At 39.8% G+C, this 24,422-nt stretch overlaps 2 protein-coding genes across 2 annotated transcripts; both read left to right on the top strand.

The window, feature by feature from the left end:
* The first annotated feature begins 6,295 nt into the window (after window positions 1-6,295).
* Window positions 6,296-9,350, top strand: lum (lumican). Its single transcript, XM_058417237.1, has 3 exons — window positions 6,296-6,453; window positions 7,173-8,076; window positions 8,170-9,350. The coding sequence occupies exons 2-3, from the start codon at window positions 7,206-7,208 to the stop codon at window positions 8,322-8,324; spliced, it is 1,026 nt and encodes a 341-aa protein (XP_058273220.1). The 5' UTR covers window positions 6,296-6,453; window positions 7,173-7,205; the 3' UTR covers window positions 8,325-9,350.
* Window positions 9,351-14,047: 4,697 nt separating this feature from the next.
* On the top strand, window positions 14,048-20,828 carry kera (keratocan). Its single transcript, XM_058417478.1, has 4 exons — window positions 14,048-14,346; window positions 15,134-15,179; window positions 19,051-19,925; window positions 20,026-20,828. The coding sequence occupies exons 3-4, from the start codon at window positions 19,064-19,066 to the stop codon at window positions 20,193-20,195; spliced, it is 1,032 nt and encodes a 343-aa protein (XP_058273461.1). The 5' UTR covers window positions 14,048-14,346; window positions 15,134-15,179; window positions 19,051-19,063; the 3' UTR covers window positions 20,196-20,828.
* Window positions 20,829-24,422: the final 3,594 nt, after the last annotated feature.

Here is a 24,422-nt window from a genome sequence, read left to right as displayed (position 1 = left end):
TGCTCCAAACCCTGGTTCAGTTTATCACTGGTTAGACTCCTGCCTCCTGTGACTGTGGACACCATGGAGACACTTTTAAAGGAATGCATGGTCTTAAGACTCTCGAGGAAACTGTTGGAATGTGTCGGTGCAAGTTTTTCTCACAATATCCAACCTCATCCTGGTCTATGTTGTATACCACTGAGGTATCTAGACTATTTGTTCTTGGGGTCAATTAGATTACCATTGCTTTGGAAATACTGTACATTCATTTTAATTGTCAACTCAGGTGTATTTTTAATGCTAATATCCGGAGACAACTGTGTATACCCGCTGCAGCTTTCTACCAACCAAACATAGTCATCAACTGAACTAAAGAAAGGATAGAGGTTGTTTGCTGATGTAAGTGGTGCATTTTAATTGGTTTACAAATTAATGCTTTTGTTCATATTTAGGAAAAGTACTGATTAAATAAAACTTAAAAGTACTACTATTGGGACAAATGTACGCAAGTACTTCAGAAAAAGTTTCCTTCCAAAGCTAGTGACATGACTTTCCTATTTTTCTTCGGCTCCTGCTTCTTGTCGTCTGGTCATTCTACCAGTCATTATTCTTAAATTTGTCTAGTCTAATTGTGTAATGCTGTTGTGTGCAAGAGGACTTGACACTATTTACCAGCAATTATAGACTCTTTTCCATTATACGGCCAAACTGTTTTCAAGCACAGTGAGTAACTGTTCCATTAACATTTCCACCTTAGCGCTGTGTTGGGTTTGTTTTTTTTTTCAGCATGGTTAAATAAAAATAACATTTGGTCAATGAACAGTTCTGCCAAATGTAAAGTTACACATTTATGTCATTTACATTTAAAACATTTGGCAGATGCTCTTATCCAGAGTAACCTACATTTATCTCATATATACAACTGAGCAGTTGAGGGTTAAGAGTTTTGCTTAAGGGCACTGCAGTGACAGCTTAGTGGTCCTGAAAACCCAACCTTTCGATCAGTCGTCCAGTGCCGTAACCACTGAGCTACCACTGACCACATTAAATCCCAGCACACGTATTTATTTTTCTGTATATGCCCTGTCTTTATTGCAATCGTCTTCAATCCCCTGCCTTTGCTGTACTTTCTTTAGAAGCTCAGAAAATGGAAAATGAAGCAAGACCATTTACACGTTGGTGTGGACTGGCATGACGTGGTCATAGCTACTGTTCTTTCCAATTGTAATGGCTTATGGGAATATGAGCAGATTTACTTTCCAGACCTCATTCAGTTTTGATTGCATTGTGATTCCTGCTGTGGAATAGATTATTTTTTTGCAGACTCACAGGTCATGGGCATTGTTCCAGTAACTTAGGAGAAGTGCAATGAGACACAGATGTTTGAGGGATTCCTGGCCTTTTTTATTCTCAGTTTGGCCCTCTGAGCAAGTGGTAAGAAGCCACTAAGAAGCCTGCCAAAAGTTCGATTCTAGTTATTATCTTAGTGCTGTAAGGCTAGAGTTGTTAGATCTCCAAACTGACAGCCTAAAGCCACCGTAGGACCACACAAAATGGATGTTCTTATCTCTGTTCTCGCTTCTCCTTCTTGTTCTTCATCTGCTACACTGATCTCTCAGGTTTATTCTGTTCAAATGGCATCCCAAGTCTCCCATGCTGTAATTATTCCTAAACTAGGTCATTCTGCCCTGCTACAGTATGTTGCCTGTCTGGGTTCCATTACCCTTGACTCAATTGTGGTTTTTATTGCCTCTTTGATGTCACCAGTTCCATCAGCCACTGACCCAGTGCATCTGCCAGAACCTTGGTATAGTACTGGGACATAGGACTGTTAATTCTAAAATGATATTTTGAATATCAGCTTCTGGTTTTATACCCTTTTTATTCTCTACCTTGCCATTTTTCTGGCACTGTTCTTCCAAATGGTGCTTTTGTCTTTATTGGACTCCTGACTGTTGAGGCTTTGATACTGGTTCTGAACCTTTTCCTGTCACTGTTTTGGCTTTGCAGTCTATTGTTGTTCGGATCTCTGTTCAAATGCCCTTCTTCAGAATTATCTCACTTTGTGCTCCAACCCTTGGTTCAGTTTCTGCTGTCCCTGATCACTGGCTCAGCCAAACTTCTCCTGCATTCTCCAACACAGCTGTCCCGGTGACCTTCTCACCACAGTGCTACTTACTGAGACCCAGAACCTTGCTGAATATTGAAGGTAAATATTTCATAATTTACAAGTCCTCCAAACATAAAGATTCTGGAATAGATCCCACTTTAGGTTCTGCCTTGCTGCTTAGTGGCACAACTGGTACTTATTCTCCTGACTTATGATTATCCAGCCTCTGATGTGGGTCCTGAACCTTTTTGAGTCTGTTCTGGACTCGATTCTCTCTGGAGGCTCTGGGTTGCTACTTGGTGACCCTCTTGTTCTGAATAGCCCTTTGGGGTCAATTAAACTGATCAAACTTCTACCTGTCTGACCTTCTTTGATGCTTGACCTGAACAGAGATTGTGTTACAATTAAAAAATAACATGTCTCATTGATGGACAGGGTTTTTAAAAAATTCTCAGAATTTTAGCATATATTAATGGACAGGGCTTGAGAAATTTGACCTTATTTTGATCACACCACATTGCCCTTGACCTCCATGGTGTTTTCTGGTTTTGACCTCAACTTTTCTGTACTTGTGGCTCAGTACAATGGATTGATATTCTTTGAAAAGCTTAATTAAAGAGATTATGCACTTGTATGCACTTATCTGACTCTCACGTGATGGATCCATATACGATATCTCTCTGAAACTTAAGTTTTTAAGTTTCATTGGGGTTTAGTTTAGAGGACTGTGAAGGCGTTTTCACCAAAGACAGATTTCCTGGTCAGTCTGCTTTTTTGTGTACATCTGGAGGAATGCTTTGGATTATTTTCCTGCAGGAAGATCCAATAATGACGTGGTCAGCACATGCATTTAATGGCTAACAGCATCATCTATTTATCAACACTGTTCAGAGCTTTTTTACTTATAGATTTTTCCGGACACCTTTTCCACTCGTCAAAACAAATAAACACACTTATAGTAAACTGCAGGCTGAAGGAGGGGAGTATTTATTTAAATAAATTCAGACAAGTATTCAAGTAAACAAATGAACAAAAGAGGTCAGAGCCCAGACTTGCTGATGGAACATATCTGAAGGTCTTTCCAGTTTCCATTCCTTGGGTTCGCTTTTCATTATTTGCAAGAGCATGAGAGTAGAGGGCTGGTAAAAGAAAGGAAGACCCTGCACTGAACCTTATCTGCTTATAAGCTTGCAATGAAAATCACTGACCGGTTAACATAGTTTTTAAAGCCCGTCATTAGTGGTGAGGGAATGTTGCTGGAACGTCTGTTTTCTGGCTTAGAACTGAGATTGTTATTCTCACTCGCAATTCTTTAAACACACCATTTTTATAAGGAACAAAAAGTATATTTATTATTCTTACACAGCACCAGCTCTATTAACCGTTCCAGACGGTGGCAGATCCATTTTCCTGGTGGATGTTTGGGAATGACGTCTTGTCTGAATGACGCATTAATAACACATTAGATTCTTACTCGAACGGCCCAAATCCTGAGGAAAAATAACCAGTATTTTGTATAAAATATATAAATACGAGCAATGAGCAACGTCATGTGCAGCAAAGTTAAAAAAGGAAACCCTAGCAATAATATTGGAGGTAATCAATATTAACATGTAGTGAAATAATAAGCTACGGTTTTCTGTTTTTCTGCCAAAAGCAAGTCTAAATAAATGGTTCAGAGTCATTTATTCATCCATTCACTTTTTTCTCATTCAGCTCTTGTTAGTTTTGTCATTACATAGAAATTTCCTACTAGGAAATAGTAAATGTACTTTATGTTTTTCCAGACTGGATAAATGCTTCCTTTTTTATGATTTTGGATGAATGATTTTTTTCATGCGGCCGTATTTGCTAAATATCAATGATTTGGTTCAACAGCATCCTTATGTCTAGCATGTTAGCAAAGCATCATTCCTACTACTTCCTTTCAGGCTGCTTTTATTTTGTAATGTCTCTGTACAGATTTCAATAGAGGTCATATACGCTCACCACCAGGCATTTATACCTGCTATTCCTATTTATGCAATTATGTAATCAGCCAATCATGTGAAAGCAGCACAATGTGCAGCAGAATGGTAAAAAACGTGCCTGGTTTGGGTGAGTCGGTGACCATGATACTGTCACATTCCTGTTCTTGGCTGGTTGGACAGGTACCTGATGTGGACTCCTACTCAAGCACGATGTTTTGAGATGCTTTTCTGTGCACCATGGTTATAAAGAGTGATTATTTGAGTTACTATAGACTTCAAGCCAGTCTGATCTCTCTCATCAACAAGGTGTTTCAGTCTGCAGACGTTGTCCATGTAGCCACTCCCGGGTCCTACTCGCACCCGAGGGGGTCTTGAACCCGGGTCTCCGGCATGGAAGGCAGGCGCACTAACAAGGAGGCTAAAGACTGCAGCCACTAGTCGCTAGTGTGCCTCTTGAGATCAGGGGATTGAGGTTAACCTGCACAGCACCTACCCTTGTGAACCTTTCTGAAGCTCTTCACCAGTTCCTGCATGGTTTTTGCATAGTGCTGCTTCCAAACGACTGATAATCAAAGTACAAGTGTACAGGTGTTCCTAATAAACTGTCCGGTACATATAAGGATATAATAAAACCACGGTTATGTGAAATTATGTGAAGTTATGAGTGGGAAACTCTTGTCAATTTTTAATTGCATTTTAGCAAACAATTGCATTAGCATTTTAAAGTCACTTGTTAGTGTGAACTTTTAATGTCTAGTGTACATGTGTACATGTTAATAAATACTGAATAACTGCATGCATGTAAAATTGTGCCAAATCTACCCTTGTTGAAATGGAACAAGACAGACCGTGTGTGTGTGTGTGTGTGTGTGTGTGTGTGTGTGGTGTTTGCTGAATTTTTGGTAAGCAAAAAGACCCCAAGATTCTAAAATTATGGAGCCATAGGAAACTATGTCTGAGTTCTAACTTCTTAAGTGCTCACAGATTTGCTTCTAGGTACCTCTGAGAAAAAGAAAAGACCCGAAATATTTATCCACCTGAAGGTCTAAATGTATGTCACATGAACAATATGATATAATATTAGTGAATTCAGGCCTCATGCTTGCCCATACAATCACATTCTTTCGAATATGAAGACAAAAACCTGGCTCTGGATCAGCATGCTCTAAGAAATAATATATTGCTTTTTCCCGCTGACTCTCAAGTACTAACACATGTCAGAGGGGTGGAGGGATAGAGCTTAAAGTCGAGAGCAAGCCAGAACCTCTTTTTATGTGAGAAACGTTTATGAGGAGGTTGTTTCATCACAGACCATATGCATCGTCAAAAAGGTGAATGGTTGAAATAAAAGTGGATATATATTTTACCGCACCAGATCTGGGTTTCTGGTGGTGTTTGCACAGAAAATGTGCAAAGAACATTCCAGTGACCAGGTGCAGCTGAAAGCAAATAAAAAAAGTAGCACCAACTAGCACAGCGAGAGCTCTGGGTGTCTGCTATCCAGAACCATGCTTCCAGATGACAGCATGCTGAGAGAGATACGTGTGTAGATAAAAGGGATGGCTGTTGTGCCGATTTATTTATGCACATCTGCACAGCACTGGACTCGCTCTCACTGGATGCCATGCTCTGCAGACAGCCAGTAAAGGCAACAGTAGTAAAGGTCTTATGTAAGTTTGGTCTGGCTTTAGTTTCTGCTCCTGCTTCCTCTTGTCACTTTTTCCAAAGCTAATTTACAACCGCAGTAGACTGGTTAATATAATGGTAGGCAGTTGGCATCACCTTCAGCCAAATGCTTTTTCGTCCAAGACTTTCCACAACATTTTATGAAACCAAATTCGTTGAAAACATTTGGGGGTTGTTGTTTTTGTTATTAAAGAAATGTAAGCTTTGGAAATGTCCAGAGGTGGCATAATGGTTTTTGGTGTTTTTGGTCTTGGTGCTTGTGCTTGCTGCCTCATAATCCTTTATTTGTTTTGAAGGATAATTCCGAATGATTGGCTAATAGAGGTGTGTGGGTGTGTATAAACCATGCAGGTATATATAAATGAATATACATATATTTTATATGGTCTCTTGCAAGCCTTTGCACACGGGGCACCTCTGAAGAAGCATCAGCCACACCTGAATCTCGTTACACGCTAGAACCGACATGCCACGGTGCACAGACCACTGACGAGCTGCAAGCTGTCTGACTGCTGTTTTCCATCAATCTAGGGCCACTGTAGTTTTAGCTGAGCCAGTTTTCTCATTCTCTCTCATTTCCCTCCTCTCTTTCTTCTGTACTCTATCCCTCCCTCTCTTTCTTACCCTCCCTCTCTCATCCTCTCCAGAGACCCTGGGCCACACACACCTCTGCCTGCAGCCTGAAACAGATAGAGAGAGAATAAGGTAAGTCAGATCCTACCTGTTACACGAAGGGTTCTTCGGAAAAGTTAGCGATTGTGCTCTGCGTTTGGTAATATCTTTTGACTCTCCATTTGGCGTAGGTTCAAAGGGAGGTCTGTTTCGGTGTATTCGAGATGCAGATTTTTAGGATTGAAGAGGAGATTAAACTGCCTCGTTTGATTATGTGTGTGCATGGACCGTATGGTTATATTACCTCTGAATGTCATTTAGCATTTTCTGGAAAACAAAAAGAAGATTTTTGCTAAGTTTGCATTTTTAAACATTACAGCAAGTCCAAGTCCGGGTCTGCTTAGTGGAATTTCTAAATTCAAGATATATGATACATTATACTATGTTTTTGAATAAGCTTATATTATGTTATATATTCCTAGAATGCCTAATTTAGGTATGTAATTTATTTTCTAATTGTTGTTTTTGGGCTTAGAATCCCACCTGTAATGATTTACACTAAAACAGAAGAAGAGGGGGTGCTTTAGGGAGTGTACTAGGTTGAGGAGGGGCAAGCAGAGTGGGATGATGATTGCAGTTTAAGTAAGCCATAATGAGGAATCTTCACTAATTAACTGCAGTTGTAGTCTGATTTGCTGACATGCTAAAAGATCTTCCACAAACTTTTTTTGTGTTAATATTTATGTCTAGAACAGAACTTTCTAAGATTAGAATTTGACCCTGTCTCTTTTTCTTATTTGTTTTTCCACCAGATTTTTCACAGTGTTTGTCACTGCTGTGAAACCATGTTCCCTCTTCGGTCTGTCCTCTTGGCTGGCCTTGTCAGTCTGTGTATCTGTCAGTACTATGACTATGACTACGAGCCTGCTGCACAGTCTATGCCTTCCTCACCTAATTGTGCTTTGGAGTGTGACTGCCCCATCAACTTCCCCAGTGCCATGTACTGCGACAGTCGCAACTTGAAGAACATCCCATTTGTACCAACAGGAATCCAATACCTCTACCTGCAGAACAACCTTATCGAGGAGATCAAGGCAGGTGTTTTTGACAATGTCACTGACTTGCGCTGGTTGATCCTCGACAACAATAACATCACCACCGATAAGATCCAGTCAGGGACCATTGACAAGTTGGGCAAACTGGAGAAGCTCCACGTCAACTACAACAAGCTGACCAAGCCTCCGGCCATCAGCACCAAGTCCCTGGATGAAGTCAAATTCATCGGCAATCAGATAACTACAGTGCCATCAGGTTTACTGTCTGGCAATGAGAACCTCACGACCATCCACCTGGCCAAGAACAAACTGACCACAGAAGGCGTTGCTGGGGCCTTCAAAGGACTGAAGTCGTTGATGCTGCTGGATTTAAGTGAGAACAAACTAAAAAAACTCCCAGCAGGCGTCCCCGCTTCTCTTCTGATGCTGTATGTTGACAACAACGACATTGAAAACATCCCAGGTGGCTATCTGGCCAAACTGCCTGCACTGCAATACCTGCGTCTGTCTCACAACAAGCTGGCAGACTCGGGTATTCCGGCAGGTGTGTTCAATGTTACGTCTCTCCTGGAGCTGGACCTGTCCTTCAACAAGCTCCAGTCTATCCCTGAGGTCAATGAAGCATTGGAGCACCTGTACCTGCAAGTCAATCAAATTAGCAGTGAGTTTAGGCTCTTCAAACGCTTTGTTCCTCTGCCGTTGTTTAGTCTTCACTGTCTGACTTTTGCTTTTTGTTTTGTTTGTTTTTTTCCAGAATTTGATCTGCCCAACATCTGCAAGATTATCTCACCTGTAAACTACTCCAGACTGAAGTCTCTGCGCCTGGATGGAAACAATCTCACCCACAATAGCATGCCTGAAGAGGCATCCAGCTGTCTCCGTCAGGCCTCTGAGATCATTTTTGACTAGTTTTCAACTCCCTGTCTACTTCGACCAGCTCCTTTAAAAGAGCTATTCAACATTCATCAGATTAACACTTCAAATATAGTTATTGAGGGCAAACTTCCCTCACAGATAGTGACAGAACACCATAGTCATTTTGTCAGTATAGCCCCCAAATAACCAAATAATTCACGGTTATTTGTGTAAGGAGATCTGTACGTTGGAAAATTTGTAATAGCACCAAAGTACACTGAGATCTATATAATAAAAGCTGAAATATTCATTCTTGGCACATTCCAGTATACGGTATGAGGCACACATGTATTAAGAATGTTATGTATGTCTAGTGCTTCAATACAAAACCATGCTTGAACACCTTTCCTTTCTGATCCTAACATTCACTTCAAACATTCCTGTATCTTATATTTATATGGATCAAATCGAAGCACAGATCCTCATTTGCTCGTATGCTTTTGTATAGATTGTCTAAATGCTGGCACCGACACTCTATATTCACTGTACACGTGATAATATTGCGCCTTCAGGAATTAGCTTTAGAAATGTCGTTTTTTTTAATCGTCTCTGATGAGCTATATCTGTATACTAGAGCTCCTTTCTGTTTGGAATTTTATATCAGTTTAGCTATCGGCTATATTATTCTGTGTTTCACATAGCTAGAAAAAGAGGAACGCGAAGCATTGCTAAAGAGGAGTCTTGCATTACTCGAATATTTAGATATTATCTTCTTCTCAGAGTGTGGTCGTTAGTTAAATCTACTAAAGGTGTAACTTGCAAGTATTATAGATTTAAACTGTGAAGAACTGTTATGTATTGTAATGAAGCTAACGTTTGAATTACCCAAGTAACAGCTAGCTTACTGCTCCATAAAACTGCAAGATTTTATGCAATACTCGAATTTACTTGCATGCAATTCATCATACACTCTCTATAAAGCACTCTCTTCCTTCCTTATCTATAGGAACAATATAAAAAAATACATTCTGCATTCAACCAACCGTACACATATTTGCTCACGTTGCGTTGTGACAATATCAGTAATAGAAGATTTTGAGCATAATTGCAGGTCTATTATGTTAAACAATGAACCTTTTTGTTTTCTTAAAAAAAACAAAAAAAAAAACAAAGACTTAACGCAAATAAATCAAGTTTCCTGAACATACTGTAAACTTTAAATTCATAAACATATCACAATACTCTAACGTCTTGCTTTCTTATTATTCACCTATTTAATTTGTAACTTGAAACAGACCTTAACACAATGATGGAATGATCTTGAAATAAAAATTGAAATAAAATGAGAATATAATGTGGAATAAGTGACAAGCTATAGACCATACTGATGATTCTAATATGATTCACTGCAAACAAAAACATTGATGCAATATTACATTATGCCTGTTTTTTGAATATAAAGCTAATTTGAAAAGAAATGTTAGAAATATTGCTGTTCCTATAACAATCATAGCATGGGCTACACAGGCCGAGCTTCAAATGTCCTACATTCAGTCAATCATAAAATCCTTCTTATTCATTTACTTTAAATTAGACAAGACAGAAAATTTCACTTTTAATATTACTGACTTTTTGTTTTTGGACAAAATAAGGTTTTTTTGCCCATACCATACTCTAATGCCTGTACTTTATAAAAGCATTATCTTCATCATTTTGGGTTCCTTTGTAGCATAACTTAAAAGCATTCGACTTTTTGTTGTAAAAAGAGTTCTAATCCTAATGATTTCACATGGAAACATGGCCTGGAGCAACAGTAACCAATCACGAGCATCTGTCAGCTCATGTGACGCAACATGAGAAGCAGTTTGAAGAGATTGCCTGCTGGATGTAAAGTGGCAAGACCAAACTGAAGGATAACTACTTGAACTCGTACCAATGAAAACATGTGTGTAATTAATTTCTATAGAAGCTCTACTCATGTTTGATGTACGAATCAAAGAAGGCTTAGGCTGAAGGTGTGTCGTTATAATGACACACAACAACTCTTGGTCCGAATCTGCCGAAAATCTGCTGTGATTTTTTGTAAAATCGCAGCTTAATTTTCTACCACGTGAAGGGTTTCCCAAGGCCACCACACAACAGAAGTATCTATAATTACAGCAAGATTATTAGCAACCTACAGAAATAATAAGTCTTATTTGAGAAAAGCTTAAGAGAGACTTCCTTCTTATTAAAAAATGTCCTTGAATGCAGCCATACTGCACTACAATACAAGTAAAATAAAAGTTTTATGGAAACCTGATCTCACTAGAAACATAGACTGCATAAGAATTGACATAAGGTAATAAACTACACCATTAAATTCCAGACCTTTCCATATGGGCTGAGTGTTAAAAAACAATGCATGTTCGGGACCATGGTTCTAAAAATTGTGGAAATCAGTTACAGTTAAATAGTTGTCATGACTTTCTTCTTAAACAGAGCCGAGTCTCTTCAGGAGAATCGATTGCACATGGACAGAAAGAAAAGAATGCAGTGCATATTTTATTCTTACTCACAAAGAAATAGGATACACTCTCGGTTGAGTCTGTTTAGTCTGATTGTTTTGCCTTCTGCGTGTAGGTTGCAGAATGAACAGGAATTTTTTCTGTCTTCTACTGAGGGGGTTAGGGTTTGAAGACAAAAAGGGAGGCTCTTTTCATTGAGAGGAAAGATCTTACATATAAAACTGCTTTCCAAGCCTCACAAGGAGGCTTGGAAAGAGAATTTGTTCAGAATTTGCAATCTGCTCTTATTCCACATAAGCTGTGAACTAACTGGTATAACATCTAACATCCATCCATTTTCTATATCTGCTTTAATCCTAGTTAGGGTCACGGGGATCTGCTGGAGCCTATCCCAGCAGGCATAGGGCAAAAGGCAGGGGTACACCCTGGACAGGTCGCCAGTCTGTCACAGGGCCACACATATAGACAGACAACCACACACACTCACACTCACTCCTATGGGCAATTTAGAATTACCAATCAACCTAATGTGGGAGGAAACCAGAGTACCGAGAGTAAACCCACACAGGCACAGGGAGAACATGCAAACTCTACACAGAAAGGCCCCCTGCCTGTTCGAACCCGGGATTTGAACCCAGGACCTTCTTGCTGTGAGGCAACAGTGCTGACCACAGTTTCAGTTTTGGGGAGTAAAATGTAATAATACATTAATAAGGAAAAAAGGGACTGTATAAATTTCTAATTCATGTAGCCATAGTTCTTATAACATACCATATAATCTTATAGCATTTTATAACATTCCTTATAACATACCATATAATGTTTGCACCTACAGTAAAAGTGTGAGGTTTGCCACAATTTCTGCGATGAGGTGTGATGTTTTCTACTGGTATCACACATAAAAGGTATAGAAGTGTGGCTAGCATCTTCAGTTTCTATATGTTTAACCATTAGAAGAAGAAGTGAGGGCAAGAAGCCGTCATTATGGCCACACATACATTACAGCACAGTGGAATACTTTTCTTCACTTAGCCCAGCTGAGGACGTTGGGGTCAGAGCACATGGTTAAGGGCCTTGCTCAAGTGCTCAACAGGGGAGCTTGAACCCCAATCCTCCAATCAACAACCCAAAGCCTTAACCACCTGAGCCACCACTGCCCCAGAGGCTAGGTGACAAGGTGACTTTTGTGACTATTTGGTGACTATTGTTTGGTAAGCAATTAGATGACTATTAGAAATATTAGCTTAATAGTTAATCAGCTCCAGGGTGTCTAGTTTTGATACTTGAGCTGGGGTTTAATGACTTCACCTATCTGTGTGGGTTTACTCCAGGTATACAAATTTACAAATATACAAATTCATTATATACAGCATGTTAACACTGGCCATGTTATCACAGGATTCCACAAACTTCACTTCCCAGAATACACCACGGCAGGCAACTCGTTTCCAGTCACATGTCTTCTAGACACACACACAACTGTTTCCAATCACACAGACACTATAAAAGAGACAGAGGCAAAAATAATCTGGTAGAAGTTGGTGAGGAGAGGCAAAAGCAATTGCTGGTAAATGCTTTAATAAAAGCAATAAAAATTCAAATAACAAGGCAAGGGCAAGGTCAAAACACAGGCGTGGGGCAAACAGGGTAGAAACAAGGCAAAAACAAACTTGTGGAACAAAAAGACAGACAGTAATCTGAATACTAGGATGGCAATACAGCTTGGAAAAGTCAGATGTCAAACTGTAGCAATAATAAGATTCTCTTTTATGATGAGATTGTGTGTGTGTGTGTGTGTGTGTGTGTGATTGGAAACATGTGTGTGACTAGTCAGATGATTGGGATAGAGTTGGCTGCTGTGGGATGTTCGAAGCAGACGTTCTAGTAGGCTGCAGTGTATTCTGGGAAATGGAGTTTGTGACCTGTGTGGTTTTAACTACATGTAATTCTTTTATATACTTCTGTGCAACATGAACAGTATTACACTATATTGCCAAAGTTTTGGGACACCCCTCCAAATCACTGAATTCAGGTGTTGGTTTTCAGGGGTTGGGCTCAGCCCCTTAGTTCCAGTGAGAGGAACTCTTAATGCCACCAACATTGTGGGAACAGTTTGGGGATGACCCCTTCCTGTTCCAACATGACTGCACACCAGTGCACAAAGCAAGGTCCATAAAGACATTGATGTGCGAGTTTGGTGTGGAGAAACGTGACTGAACATGAGCATAACAGCTTCAACTTTTTGACTTTTTGAATTTTTGACCATTCCTCTAGAAGTGAATTTGTGAGGTCAGGCACTGATGTTGGACGAGAAGGTCTGGCTCGCAGTCACTGCTCTAATTCATCCCAAAAGTGTTCTATCAGGTTGAGGTCTGAGGTGCAGGCCAGTCAAGTTCCTCCACACCAAACTCGTTCATTCATGTCTTTATGGACCTTGCTTTGGTCACTGGTGTGCAGGCATGTTGGAACAGGAAGGGGTCATCCCCAAACTGTTCCCACAAAGATGGGAGCATGAAATTGTCCAAAATGTCTTGGTATGAAGCTGAAGCATTAAGAGTTCCTTTCACTGGAACTAAGGGGCCAATTGAGGCTATTGTAGCACCAAAAGGTACAAGTGAACATGCCACTTTAGAATTCCAGGAAATTTTTAGGTTCTCCCAAGTATGCAGAAGAGAGCAGATAGAGCTTCCCTTTGAATATTTTATCCTGTCCTGTATTGCAGTATACACAAGAACTCAAATAGATCTGATTGGCTGGCTTTACGCATCTCAGAAGCAGTATTTGTTAGCTTTTAACCTCCCCAGTTGTTAGCTGTTGTATGAAAAGGAAGAGATGACTTATGGTTGGAATTGGCAGATGACCAAAAAGTGATAAAAAAGAAAACTTTAATCAGTGTCCTTTAGAAACAAACCTCAAATCATCCATCATAATATTCTAACCTGAACCTGTTACCTGAAAAAGTGAGCGTGAATAAGTCTAGTGAAAGTCCTTCAAGCCCCCTAGTTGAGTTTCACCTTTAACTCTACATATTTCAAGACAAACATGTCTGTGCAATATCTGTAACCCGGCCCAGACACACATGGACAAACTGATGGATGTGCCCTCTGGGTGGTCTGGTAAACTGGAGCATTCAAAACGTGAAAGCAATGCAGAAGAGTAAGCAAGCTGTGGGTGTGAGCTATCTAACCCCCCTCCTCCCATCTCCGCTATGGCACCGTTCCTCTTCCATCTCCTACCTTTAAAAAAAAAAAAAAAAACAAGAGGGAGAAAGGTAAAAAAAAATATGCTCGACTGGCAAAAGATAGCCAGTGCATGCCCCAAAGAGACTCTGATAGTCATACACCCCCTTTTTTCTAGCTCCAGCAGCTGTCATGGGTACAGCCTTGTGGGAATAGCACTACAAACAATACATATCTAATAAAGGAGAGAGAGACACTGAATCGACACACAGAGACATCCCAGAGACCAGAGTGGACCACGACGAAGGACAAGGTCATTTGGAACAGGGAACCAGGACAACAGAGATCCCATAAATTGCCACTTGTCCATCTCTATGTCTGAAGCTACAGGTAATATTTCATCTTAGTTTTATTAGTGTTGATGACTTGGAAGAAGTACAAAGGATGTTCCAAACTTTGTTTAATGATAATGTCTGGAAACACCTGCTGGTTTCTTATCAATTGATCTTAAACTGAAGAAGAATTTTTAGCATTTCTGTGAGTCTTAAATGTTACACAGTCACCTTTGACTCAGTTTTGTTATCTACAAGAAAATGTCTTGTCTAGTTTTGTCATCATTTTTTTTTTTTGTTTGCTTTTTAATCAAGTAGTATATAGGGATATGTTAGAAATGTGTCATCAAAAAACACACACATTGTGCAGTTTGGATCAGGTTTGAAACTAAAATTATTTTTTCTTTGCTTATAGCCCAAAAAAAGAAAACTATGAGATGTTGGGTTTCACCACAGCTGTCTAAAAGAACTGAACCCAAGAGCTGAGCTAGCACAGAACCACATGTTATTAACATATCTGGCTGAGAAACAATAATGCATCCAGGAAATGAATCTGAACGGGTTTTTGGGGCATGTGTTTCCTTTGAAAATGCTATATATGCCAGATTACACTTTTGTTTGCACAGATATTTCTCATTAACATGCTGGGAATGTGAAAATGATGCAAATTTGCACTATTTTAATGCGATTACGCTGAAAATTTGCAATTAAATGTTGAGAAATATATTTTTTTTTAAATCTAACAATAACTATATGACAGTCATTTGATGTCTTAATGCTTATACTTTTTTGTACATCATTTATTTTGTTTTTTTGTTTATCACCTGATCTTTTTATATTTCCAGGTCCATATAACTGACTGAATTTATTCTGTAAAGGCATCTGACTCTGGTATGTTATCTTTTTGAGTATTTTCCATATCACCTTACACCTCTCCAGTGAAGCACTTGGTAAGCACTGATGTCCATGGTGAAGAGACATCTGATCTAAACAGACACAACTTATACTGTGGGCTGTGGAACATTTTTTTTCCAAAACAAACTGAGTTCACTGTCAGTTAGAAATCTTGGGTCAATGCATCATACAGTACTCAGATAAAGATCTGCAATACTGTAATATACACATTGCTGATACTGGAGTCTCCACCCCCAAAATTTACCCCCAAGGTTGAATTTAGTGACAAATATGAGATTTGAAAGTTGTCCAACAAGATTGTAGACATTGGGATGTATCTCCAGGGAAGTATAGTAGCTCAATTTCAGTCAAGGATTTATTTTCACCTGAGGTCCGTAATGAAATGTCTGTCAGACATGCTCAGATCTGTGCAGAAACATGAGTTAGAGTATGAGCTGAGTATCATCAGCATAGCACTAATATGAAAGCCCACCTACAGAGTCAGTCCTGAAGGAGAATGGAAGAGGACCAAGCAGTGAGCCTTGTGGGACATCAGTGGAGTGTCTGTATGGAGCAGACTCATGGAACTTCCCATCATGTCACTTGATATGACAATCCCTTCAGGAAAGGAAGCAAACCATTCTCATGCCATGCTGAGAATCCCAAGATTCACAAGGATGGACAAAAGAGTCTTGAGGTTGACTGCATTGAAATCAAGTCGAGGAAGATGAGGATTTAATGGCATGGCAGATCTGGTGGCATGAAGCTTCCCAGTGGCCACAAGGGCAGATTGTTATGCAGATGTTGTGTGCCACTTTGATCTTGAATCTAATACATTATTCTGCATGACATAGAGAGACAGTTGTTTGTAGAGAGTGCGTTTGTGGAATATAAAAAGAAAAGAGAGAAGTGATACAAGTTCATAGTTGCTAATGTTTAAACTTGAACCTGATTTTCAAAATACTATAAGCCTTGGCTACTGTTTGGATGGAATAAAAAGAGACACTGGCCTTTTCTAGATAAGATAGGATACCCCTGGTGTCTGGAGCATTGTGTAAGGCATTTTACATTGGTAGCATTTTGTGTTATCCTTTATTAGTCCCCCCATTTAAGTTCAGCTATTTGTCTTCCTTGCCCCTTGTCATTGTGTTTATTGAGTGTTTAGTATACTCTTATGTTTTGGTATTTTTGTTGATATTATCAAGCCTGGCCTAGCCTTTCCATGCTCTACTTTAGTACAGCCTTTTTAGTTATTTTGCTAGTGTTGTTCCTTTCACTGTGCTAATTTTCTACATAAGACTCACTGCTAAGTAATTTCCATGTTTCTTAGTTAGCGCCTAACATTAAAAGAGCAAGACTCTCTTTCCTCACTCACCATTTTTACCAGTTTCTGGGGATGTTCAGCAAATAAACACTGGATTTCAAGTTTTAGAATGCAATGCAGTTATGTCAGAAATTCAGTTTAGCTAGTATTTAGCTAAACGATGATAAGCCTGATGGTGGTTTGAACAAAAGTGAGGTGATTTGAACAGAAAATACAGATGAGGACGTGAGAGAGCTGGCCAGACTAAAGGTCTAAATCACTGCTGTATCACTATCTTTAAGTAAAGGTCAAGCCGGAGCTCTAGTGCCACTATCAGTAGGTAGTTGAATAGTATTGTGTGTAAATGAACCTGTTACTCATAAAGATGAATATGGAAGTCACTTTTCTCTTATAAAGCTTTTTGCAGCCTGTTTTAAAATGATAGTAAAGTGCTAAATCAGTTTGGAGCTGTATTTAGCAGGATCATACTTACATCTGTTGAGATCAGGTGGAGTTGGCTCATTATTATTGCCTGGTTTCCAGATACTCTCCTTGATCTTGGCCTGCTCAAAGAAAAAGCCTGAACCTGACAGGATGAGCTCCCATATGGAAAGTAGACAGCAGAATCCAAGAATTTAAACCAAATCCAGATGAGTGCATATATAATACTTATCACGAGTGCAGTTTGTGTTAGTCTGATCAAAGATGTTAAACAGTGACCAATGACACCACTGTGGTTGATATACAAGGCAGGAACTGAAACAGTAATCGATGTACACATGTACCTTCTGATCCCATCCCAACAAACTACTCAGAGATGACAGTTGGTTAGACAACCCATGACTCATGACGTCTTTCTCCGACGTCTGTCTGGCCTTGCTCCACAGGAATGGCTTTAAAACTGAAGAAAACTTAATGTGTACTGTAGCTGCGTCCTTTGCAGATGTTCAGTGAACAGTATTAAATACATTTGTTGGTACATATTGTGCTGCAGTATCTATAATACATAAGATATACAGTTAGATTGAAGAATCGGTCTAAAAGTTTGTATTATTCTACTGTGAAAAGCGTACAAGCACATGCACAGCACAAATGAGAGAATTACTGTACTTCCAATTCTGCTGCCACGCTTCAAACGGTCTAATCTAACGCATATGATGCATTTTGGGTTGAAGAAGATCAGTTCACTCAGTAGACTCAAAGGCAGCTCCTGACTTAAGGGCTTCTGGCTGGAGCAACTGAAAAGTATTTCCCATATTGTCCAGAGTTACAGCGTCTGTTTGCTTATGGCATCCTGGCTTATGGCATACACTTTCCTTGACAGCCATGGGCATCACAGTCATGTACATCTGTGAGCTCATGCATGTGGAACGGGCAGATAGTGCTTTAACTTTTTTTAAGCTTTACATGCGCAAGCAATCTAAGGAGATACATATGTCTGGTTCATACAAGTTACCTACAAAAATGACTATCTCAAACCTAAAAAGGCAACAAAAAAACAAGATCTTTGTGGAAAAATGAAGACACATGTCTGTTGATAGCATAGAGGGAGGGTGGGTCATTCCACCACAGAGGTGGTGCAAGATATTTCCTTAGGAATACACATATATCTCAGGGAAGGGCATGCTAGGCACCTAGAAGTTGGTGAGCAGATGTGGAGTTTTGAACCAAAATATGTAGATAATGTGGTGCAGAGCCTTTTCAGGCCTGGAGGACAAGGACAAGTTTTGAATTTGATTATTGCTTCAACAGGGGAGTGATTTTAGTAATGAAGTCACATAAGAGCACACCAGGAAGTTATGATCTAAGACAGCAGCCATGTCCTGAATGCCCTCAAAACATACTAGCATTTGAAAAGAGATCAGCAGAGAACCCAGCATGAAGAGAGCTGATACCTGAAAATACCTCAATTTTGCAGGATAATTTAAATTATTTCTGTAGTTATTTTAAGAAGATGGATTCTGCAGGGTCGAATGATTAATGTAATGCTTTTCTTCTCATCAGGAGTTAATACCAAGATTGACCAGCTGAACTATGAGGGTGTATACTGTGGTAGAGAGGGCCAGCATGTGGAAGTACTTTTCTGATGACTAAATCAGTTATTTTGTCATGGTTTTGTTTCAGAGAACGGGTGTTCCTACAGGAAGAGATGTCACAAAGACAGTCTGCAATATCTTCTGCCTGAATTCATATGTGGATAAAGGGGAAAAAAAGATTTTGTTTTATCTACATAGGAGTAATAGGAGAAGCTATATGATCTCATCTGTGAGTCTACTGTTTTACATGGGAAGAATAATAATGAACCCCTTTAAAACCTCCTCCTGAGGCTACTCAAGCTGTGAAGTAATAAAAGTAAATCTCTGCATGCTATGTGGTCAGGTGGATCTTGTATATATGAACCTGTAGGGCAGATAGACTGTGCATATAAAGAACTTAGGAAAACAGTCAGCATTTATTGAGTTCAGAAGCAGTCATTCTTGCATCACCAAAATGTCCTAAGATACCTTAGGGATAGTGAGATGCCTAACTAATGTGTTGAAATGAATTGTATGTCTGTTTGAACAGGTTGAGGTTCAACATGGAGTCATTCCTCGCTGCTTTTGCAATTCTGCTACTAGCTGTCTCCGTGGATTCTCAGGAAATGTCATATGAACACTTGCTGTCCCAACTGCATGCATGCCCCAAAGAGTGCTACTGTCCTCCAAGCTTCCCCAATGCAGTTTATTGCAACAACAGGGGGCTGAAAAGAATCCCCAAGATCCCCCCTTTCACCTCGTATCTGTACATACAGAACAACCTCATCGATGTACTTTCAGCAGATGCCTTCCATAACACCACACAGCTGAAGTGGATCAACCTCAATCATAACAAGATCTCGAATGAGGGTGTGGAAGAGAATGCCCTTAAAGCTCTGCCCAATCTGCTGCATCTCTATATGGAAGGAAACTTGCTGACCTCTATACCCTCCCCTCTTCCACCAAAGCTCGAGCAGCTACATCTCTCCAGAAACCGGATCTCAAAAATCCCAGCAGGTGTCTTTAGTGGGAAGAAACATCTCATGTTACTCAACCTGCAGGGGAACAAACTACAGGATGATGCAGTTACTGAGGCCAACCTTAAAGGTCTCAGTGGTTTGGTTCAGATCAACTTGGCAAAGAACCAGCTGAACAGCATGCCTAAAGGTCTTCCCCCCTCCACTATTCAACTCTACTTGGATGGTAACAATATTCAGAAGATCCCTGCAGAATATTTCAAAGGACTCCCCAAGATGGCCTTCTTAAGGCTTAATCACAACAAACTAGTTAATGGAGGGATCCCGAATAACGTTTTCAACCTTTCCAGCATCCTGGACCTACAGCTTTCTTACAACCAGCTTACAGAGGTACCACTAATTTCTTCTGGCCTGCAGCATCTACACCTGGACCACAATAAAATTAAGAGTAAGTCCAACAAGTACTCATGCTAATATAGAAAATTATTATTATCTTCTGACCAATCAGAAATTGTATAATGTGTGTAATGTATCTGTATTTCCTGCAGGTCTGAACTCCTCTGACATCTGCCCTGTTTCTGCTGACACTTTTGATGACTACTTCGAAGAAAGAGTCCCTCAACTCCGCTACATCCGTCTTGACGGGAACGAAATCAAGCCTCCGATTCCCCGAGATCTGATGATCTGCTTCCGTCGTCTCAGTGCTGTAGTCATCTAAAGTCAGGATTAGCCAGCTTTCAGTGAATTGACCAGAAATGCTATTCTAAAACATGTTCTATCCTCGTGATCTTGCATTTGTACACATCAGACAGAAGAGGTTTAGAGTCTGTTTTTGCTGTTACTTTACTGTGCTTTAAGTTGATTTAGATCACACTTGAGTAAACATGGTACAAGGGGAATAGCATTGTCAGTAAGGTTGTTGGTATGCATCAGCTTCTGAGGGTAATGAATTGGATATTTATTTCCTCAGTTCAACAATGTATTTTGATTTCAGCTGATCTCTTTTCCCCAACAATCTGTACTGCATAGTGATTCTTTTTAATTCTATAGTTATAAGACCTATAATCATGATTTAGTTAATGGACAGTCACTAAATTGCTGTGACATGAGTAGTTTGAGAACTGACATTGCAGTAGGTCAGCAATTTAACCTATAGAGGAAATGTTCAATATCGTTTTACTCATTTGCATTATTTCTCTTTTTTTTGAAGGGGGTGTGGCTCTTAGGGGTGACATTATATTTAATTAAAATTGTATTAATGTTATCAGATATTAGTTCAAATACTATTGTATTAATCACACAAAGGAAGTCTATGTGGGTTTGGGAATACTGTAGACAAAACTAGTTGCAAATGGTGCTAAATAAACAAATAATTATGTTTTTAAATTAATATTGTGCTCATATCATTTTATATACTAATGTCTTGGTGTATGTTGACCTGGGAATATTACAAAAGTATTTTTTTAATTGCACATCAATCATTGAAACACTAACAAGCTATTAGTACAGAAGGGTACAGAAACTGTATTACGTAGAAAAAAATTCTAAAATAATGTGGAATCCTTGTTGATGGTGTTTTTAAACTTATTTACTGATGCTGTAATTTAGCCTTTTGTACTGGATACCCTTGATTAAATATACTAGTGTTTTTATTTAACGTTTAAATATTTTAGATGTATTATAATATAAAATCACGAGGCATCAAAAGTCCTTTTATAAGACATACTGGCAGTCATATTGTAACTTTTGTGTTGGTGAAGCAGGACACAAGTGTGTAAATTTAGCATGTAGGTTATCTGGGGCATTCTATGAATCTTCATCAGAGTCCACAGCATAGGTCATAGCACAGGCAGGCAAAAACAGGCAGCAGTAATCCATGACCATAATCAGGAACATAGAAACAGATCAAAAATCCAGAAAGTCACACTACATACACAAAAATATGCATGGACACATACTGAAAACTTGCTCAGGTTTACTTCCTTGAGTGACCTCAGGAAGTTCTCTGACATGTGGACTCCCAGGAACTTGAAGCTTAGTGCACTCACTACCACGTTTCCATTAATGCAGACTGGAGCAGGAGCTGATGAGCTCTGTGGTTTTGTTGCTCTTGAAAGCCATACAGTTTTCTTAGCACCACATAGTTCCTCGAGCCCCTCCGAAATTGGTCCATCTGCATATTTTATAATTGTGTTTGCGTTGTGCGGCAGGAATGCAGTCGTGAGTGAAGAGAGAGTACGAAAATAGGCTTAACATACAGCCCTGATGGCCACCAGTGTTAAGTGTCAGAATAGATGATTAGTATGTGTCTGACTGACTGGGGGGGGGGGGCAGCAAACACTCTGGGTAAGGACAAAGTCATGGAGCTTGGAGACCAGCTTGCTTGGGGTTATTGTATTAAATGCTGTGCCATAGTCAGTGAACAGTGGAGGTGGGTTAGGGGATTAGGAAAGGCTGTGGTGATGGGGTCCAGAGTGGATCTGTTTGTCTGGTATACTGTATACTGGTGTTGGTCCAGGGGTTTTTGCATGGTGTGTTTAATGTGTCCACACCAGTTTTTCAAAGCATTATAATTAAGGTGAGGGCAACTGGCCAAAGGTCACTGAGGCTTTTGACAGCTGTTTCTTTAGGAACTGATACAGTGATGGCTGTTTAAATCATTTGGGGACAACAGCCTTTGAACACATCTGCCAGTTAAGCTACATAGTCTTTCAGTATTAGTCAAATAATTCCTGGAGTTCATTTCACTTTCATCTCATGCTGTGGGTCTGCATTGAAAGAAAAGAGTCTGTACTTGTTGGCTGGGTTCTTGTGGTTGCTTTTTTGTTATCTCTTTCAAAATGAGCTAGGAATCTGTTGCGTTCCTCTGCTAGTTTAGAGTTATGATTTGGTCAGTGTTTGTTGTTACAGTTGATGATGGACTGGATGCCTGGCTATCCATTCTGTGGGTTGTTGCTCTTTTTCCGGTTGGCCCTGGTGACACTGTAAGCTGTTTTGTCTCTGGACATGTAGGCTGCACCCCACACTCTCAGTAAGTGTTCTGGTTGGGGAAAGACCCAGATACATTTACAGGCTATGTTTATGTTGTCAGCACAGTAGTCAAACCAGTCAATAACTAAACAGGAAGGTGGGTGCAATAGGGATCGCAAGACAGGGCAGAGACAAACTAAGAATCACAAAGACCCACATGATAATGTATACAAAGAGGCACTTTGAGACACAAAACATTAGCACAGAGAGAGGAATTTTATGACAGAATTCCCCAGAAGAAAAGGCTTCATAAAAAGCCACAAGAGGCCTCATTGAGGGCCTCAAGCTGGGCAGGGGTGTCCTTGTGGATGGCATTGAGCTGGCCATGAGATAACTCATCAAAAACTCATCAAGCAAGATAGAAACGCCTTGTTGAAGACCTTAAATTGTTCAGGAAAGGCCTTTTCTTAGCCTTATGCTGGTTATGGGTCTTGGCTGAACACGTCACCTTAACTGAAAATGGACACTTGGCTGAAGGGCCCTCTATCCTGAAAACAAATTCCAGAGGAAACTTTTCTTTAGATATCAGGAACACACTTCTCAGAAGGATGAAAAACAGTACTGTATTATCCAGGCCTGGGTATCCTGGGGCAACCAGGTTTGATAAGATTAACCTCACTTCCCGAGTGGCTCTTGGTCCATCAGTCTAATATCCATGGTATTGCAGTTCATTTTGAAAAATAAATCCGTCAGATGGGAATTAAATGCCAATGGCTGTCCCAAGAAAAAGCCACACTACACTGCTCTCTTCATAACATTTATATTTATTTTTGTGTTCAGTTTTCTAGAAGATGACATATTACCTTAAATACAATTTCAAAGACATACCACTGGGACTGTGTACCATTATTGGCATGAAAATGATGTGGGACACAGAAAAGGTGAGGTGCCTTACTACATATAACACCACAACACCAAAATAACTAAAATAATAAAATAAAATTGTGTGTTTGTGATGACAGAATCAAGTGACTCTGTTATCAGACCAATGCTAAAGGGCGTGCTCCGAAAAATCACACTTGGGCTTAGACTGCAGCAAACATGTGTAATGTTCTTACACTACCAATTCTTCCACCTAAAACACATTTCATGTCTGATTCACTTCAAACCATACTAGATTAGAGCAAGATCGAGTCACTCAGACATTCTCGTTCAGACTAAACACCAACCCAGAATTTCTGCAAGAGTGTCCAATTCTCCACTTCCTGCTCCACTTTATGTATCAGTAATCATTGGAATCTGATTCATCTCAAACTCACAATGTGCTTGGTCAGGAAAAGAAATGAAAATAGTGATAATGAAAATACAAAATATGCTGGCTGGCATTTAAGTAGTGAGGAAATCTACTACTTAAGGCTTTTAAAAAAAGACTAATAGTGCAATTTAACCTACCAGTCATGAGAGTGTGTTAGCTGTTTCAACGGGTTCATTCATTTAGTTCATCACTCTAAAATACTGTTTCTTACTACACTGTAAGAAAGTAGTGTGGCTTTATTTCACTGTGGAAAAGCTATTTAGAAAGAGTCACAGAGTTAGTACAGAAGTTTCCAGATGTGCTATGCAAATCAGGATTCTGTGGGATCAAAGCAGGAAGATTTTGTTCTGTAAAACAAACAAAGCTGAAACACGAGAGCTTGTAAGGAACCTTCCTGGCAGCGAGGTGGCTTTTGTTTCTGTGGAGTGTTGCATCTCTTGGCAGCCCAGTGCGGTGTGTAACTGGCTCAGTGTTACTGACTGAATCAGTGAAGAGAGCGAAGGGAAGGCCTTTCTCCAGGCGGAGACTTCCTCCTGGTCCAGGACTAACAGAAGAGCCTGACAGAGGGCCCATTGTGTACTGGGGCCCAGTAGATCTACACATGAAAGCGGCACATGCCTTACTTTCACCCCAGTAAAAAAAAAGAAGACAAATATCTCA

Source organism: Hemibagrus wyckioides, linkage group LG19 (genome assembly GCF_019097595.1).
Source record: "Hemibagrus wyckioides isolate EC202008001 linkage group LG19, SWU_Hwy_1.0, whole genome shotgun sequence".
Taxonomy (NCBI): domain Eukaryota; kingdom Metazoa; phylum Chordata; class Actinopteri; order Siluriformes; family Bagridae; genus Hemibagrus; species Hemibagrus wyckioides.
Note: the sequence above shows the minus strand (reverse complement) of the source record. Positions and strands in the feature narration are given on the sequence as shown.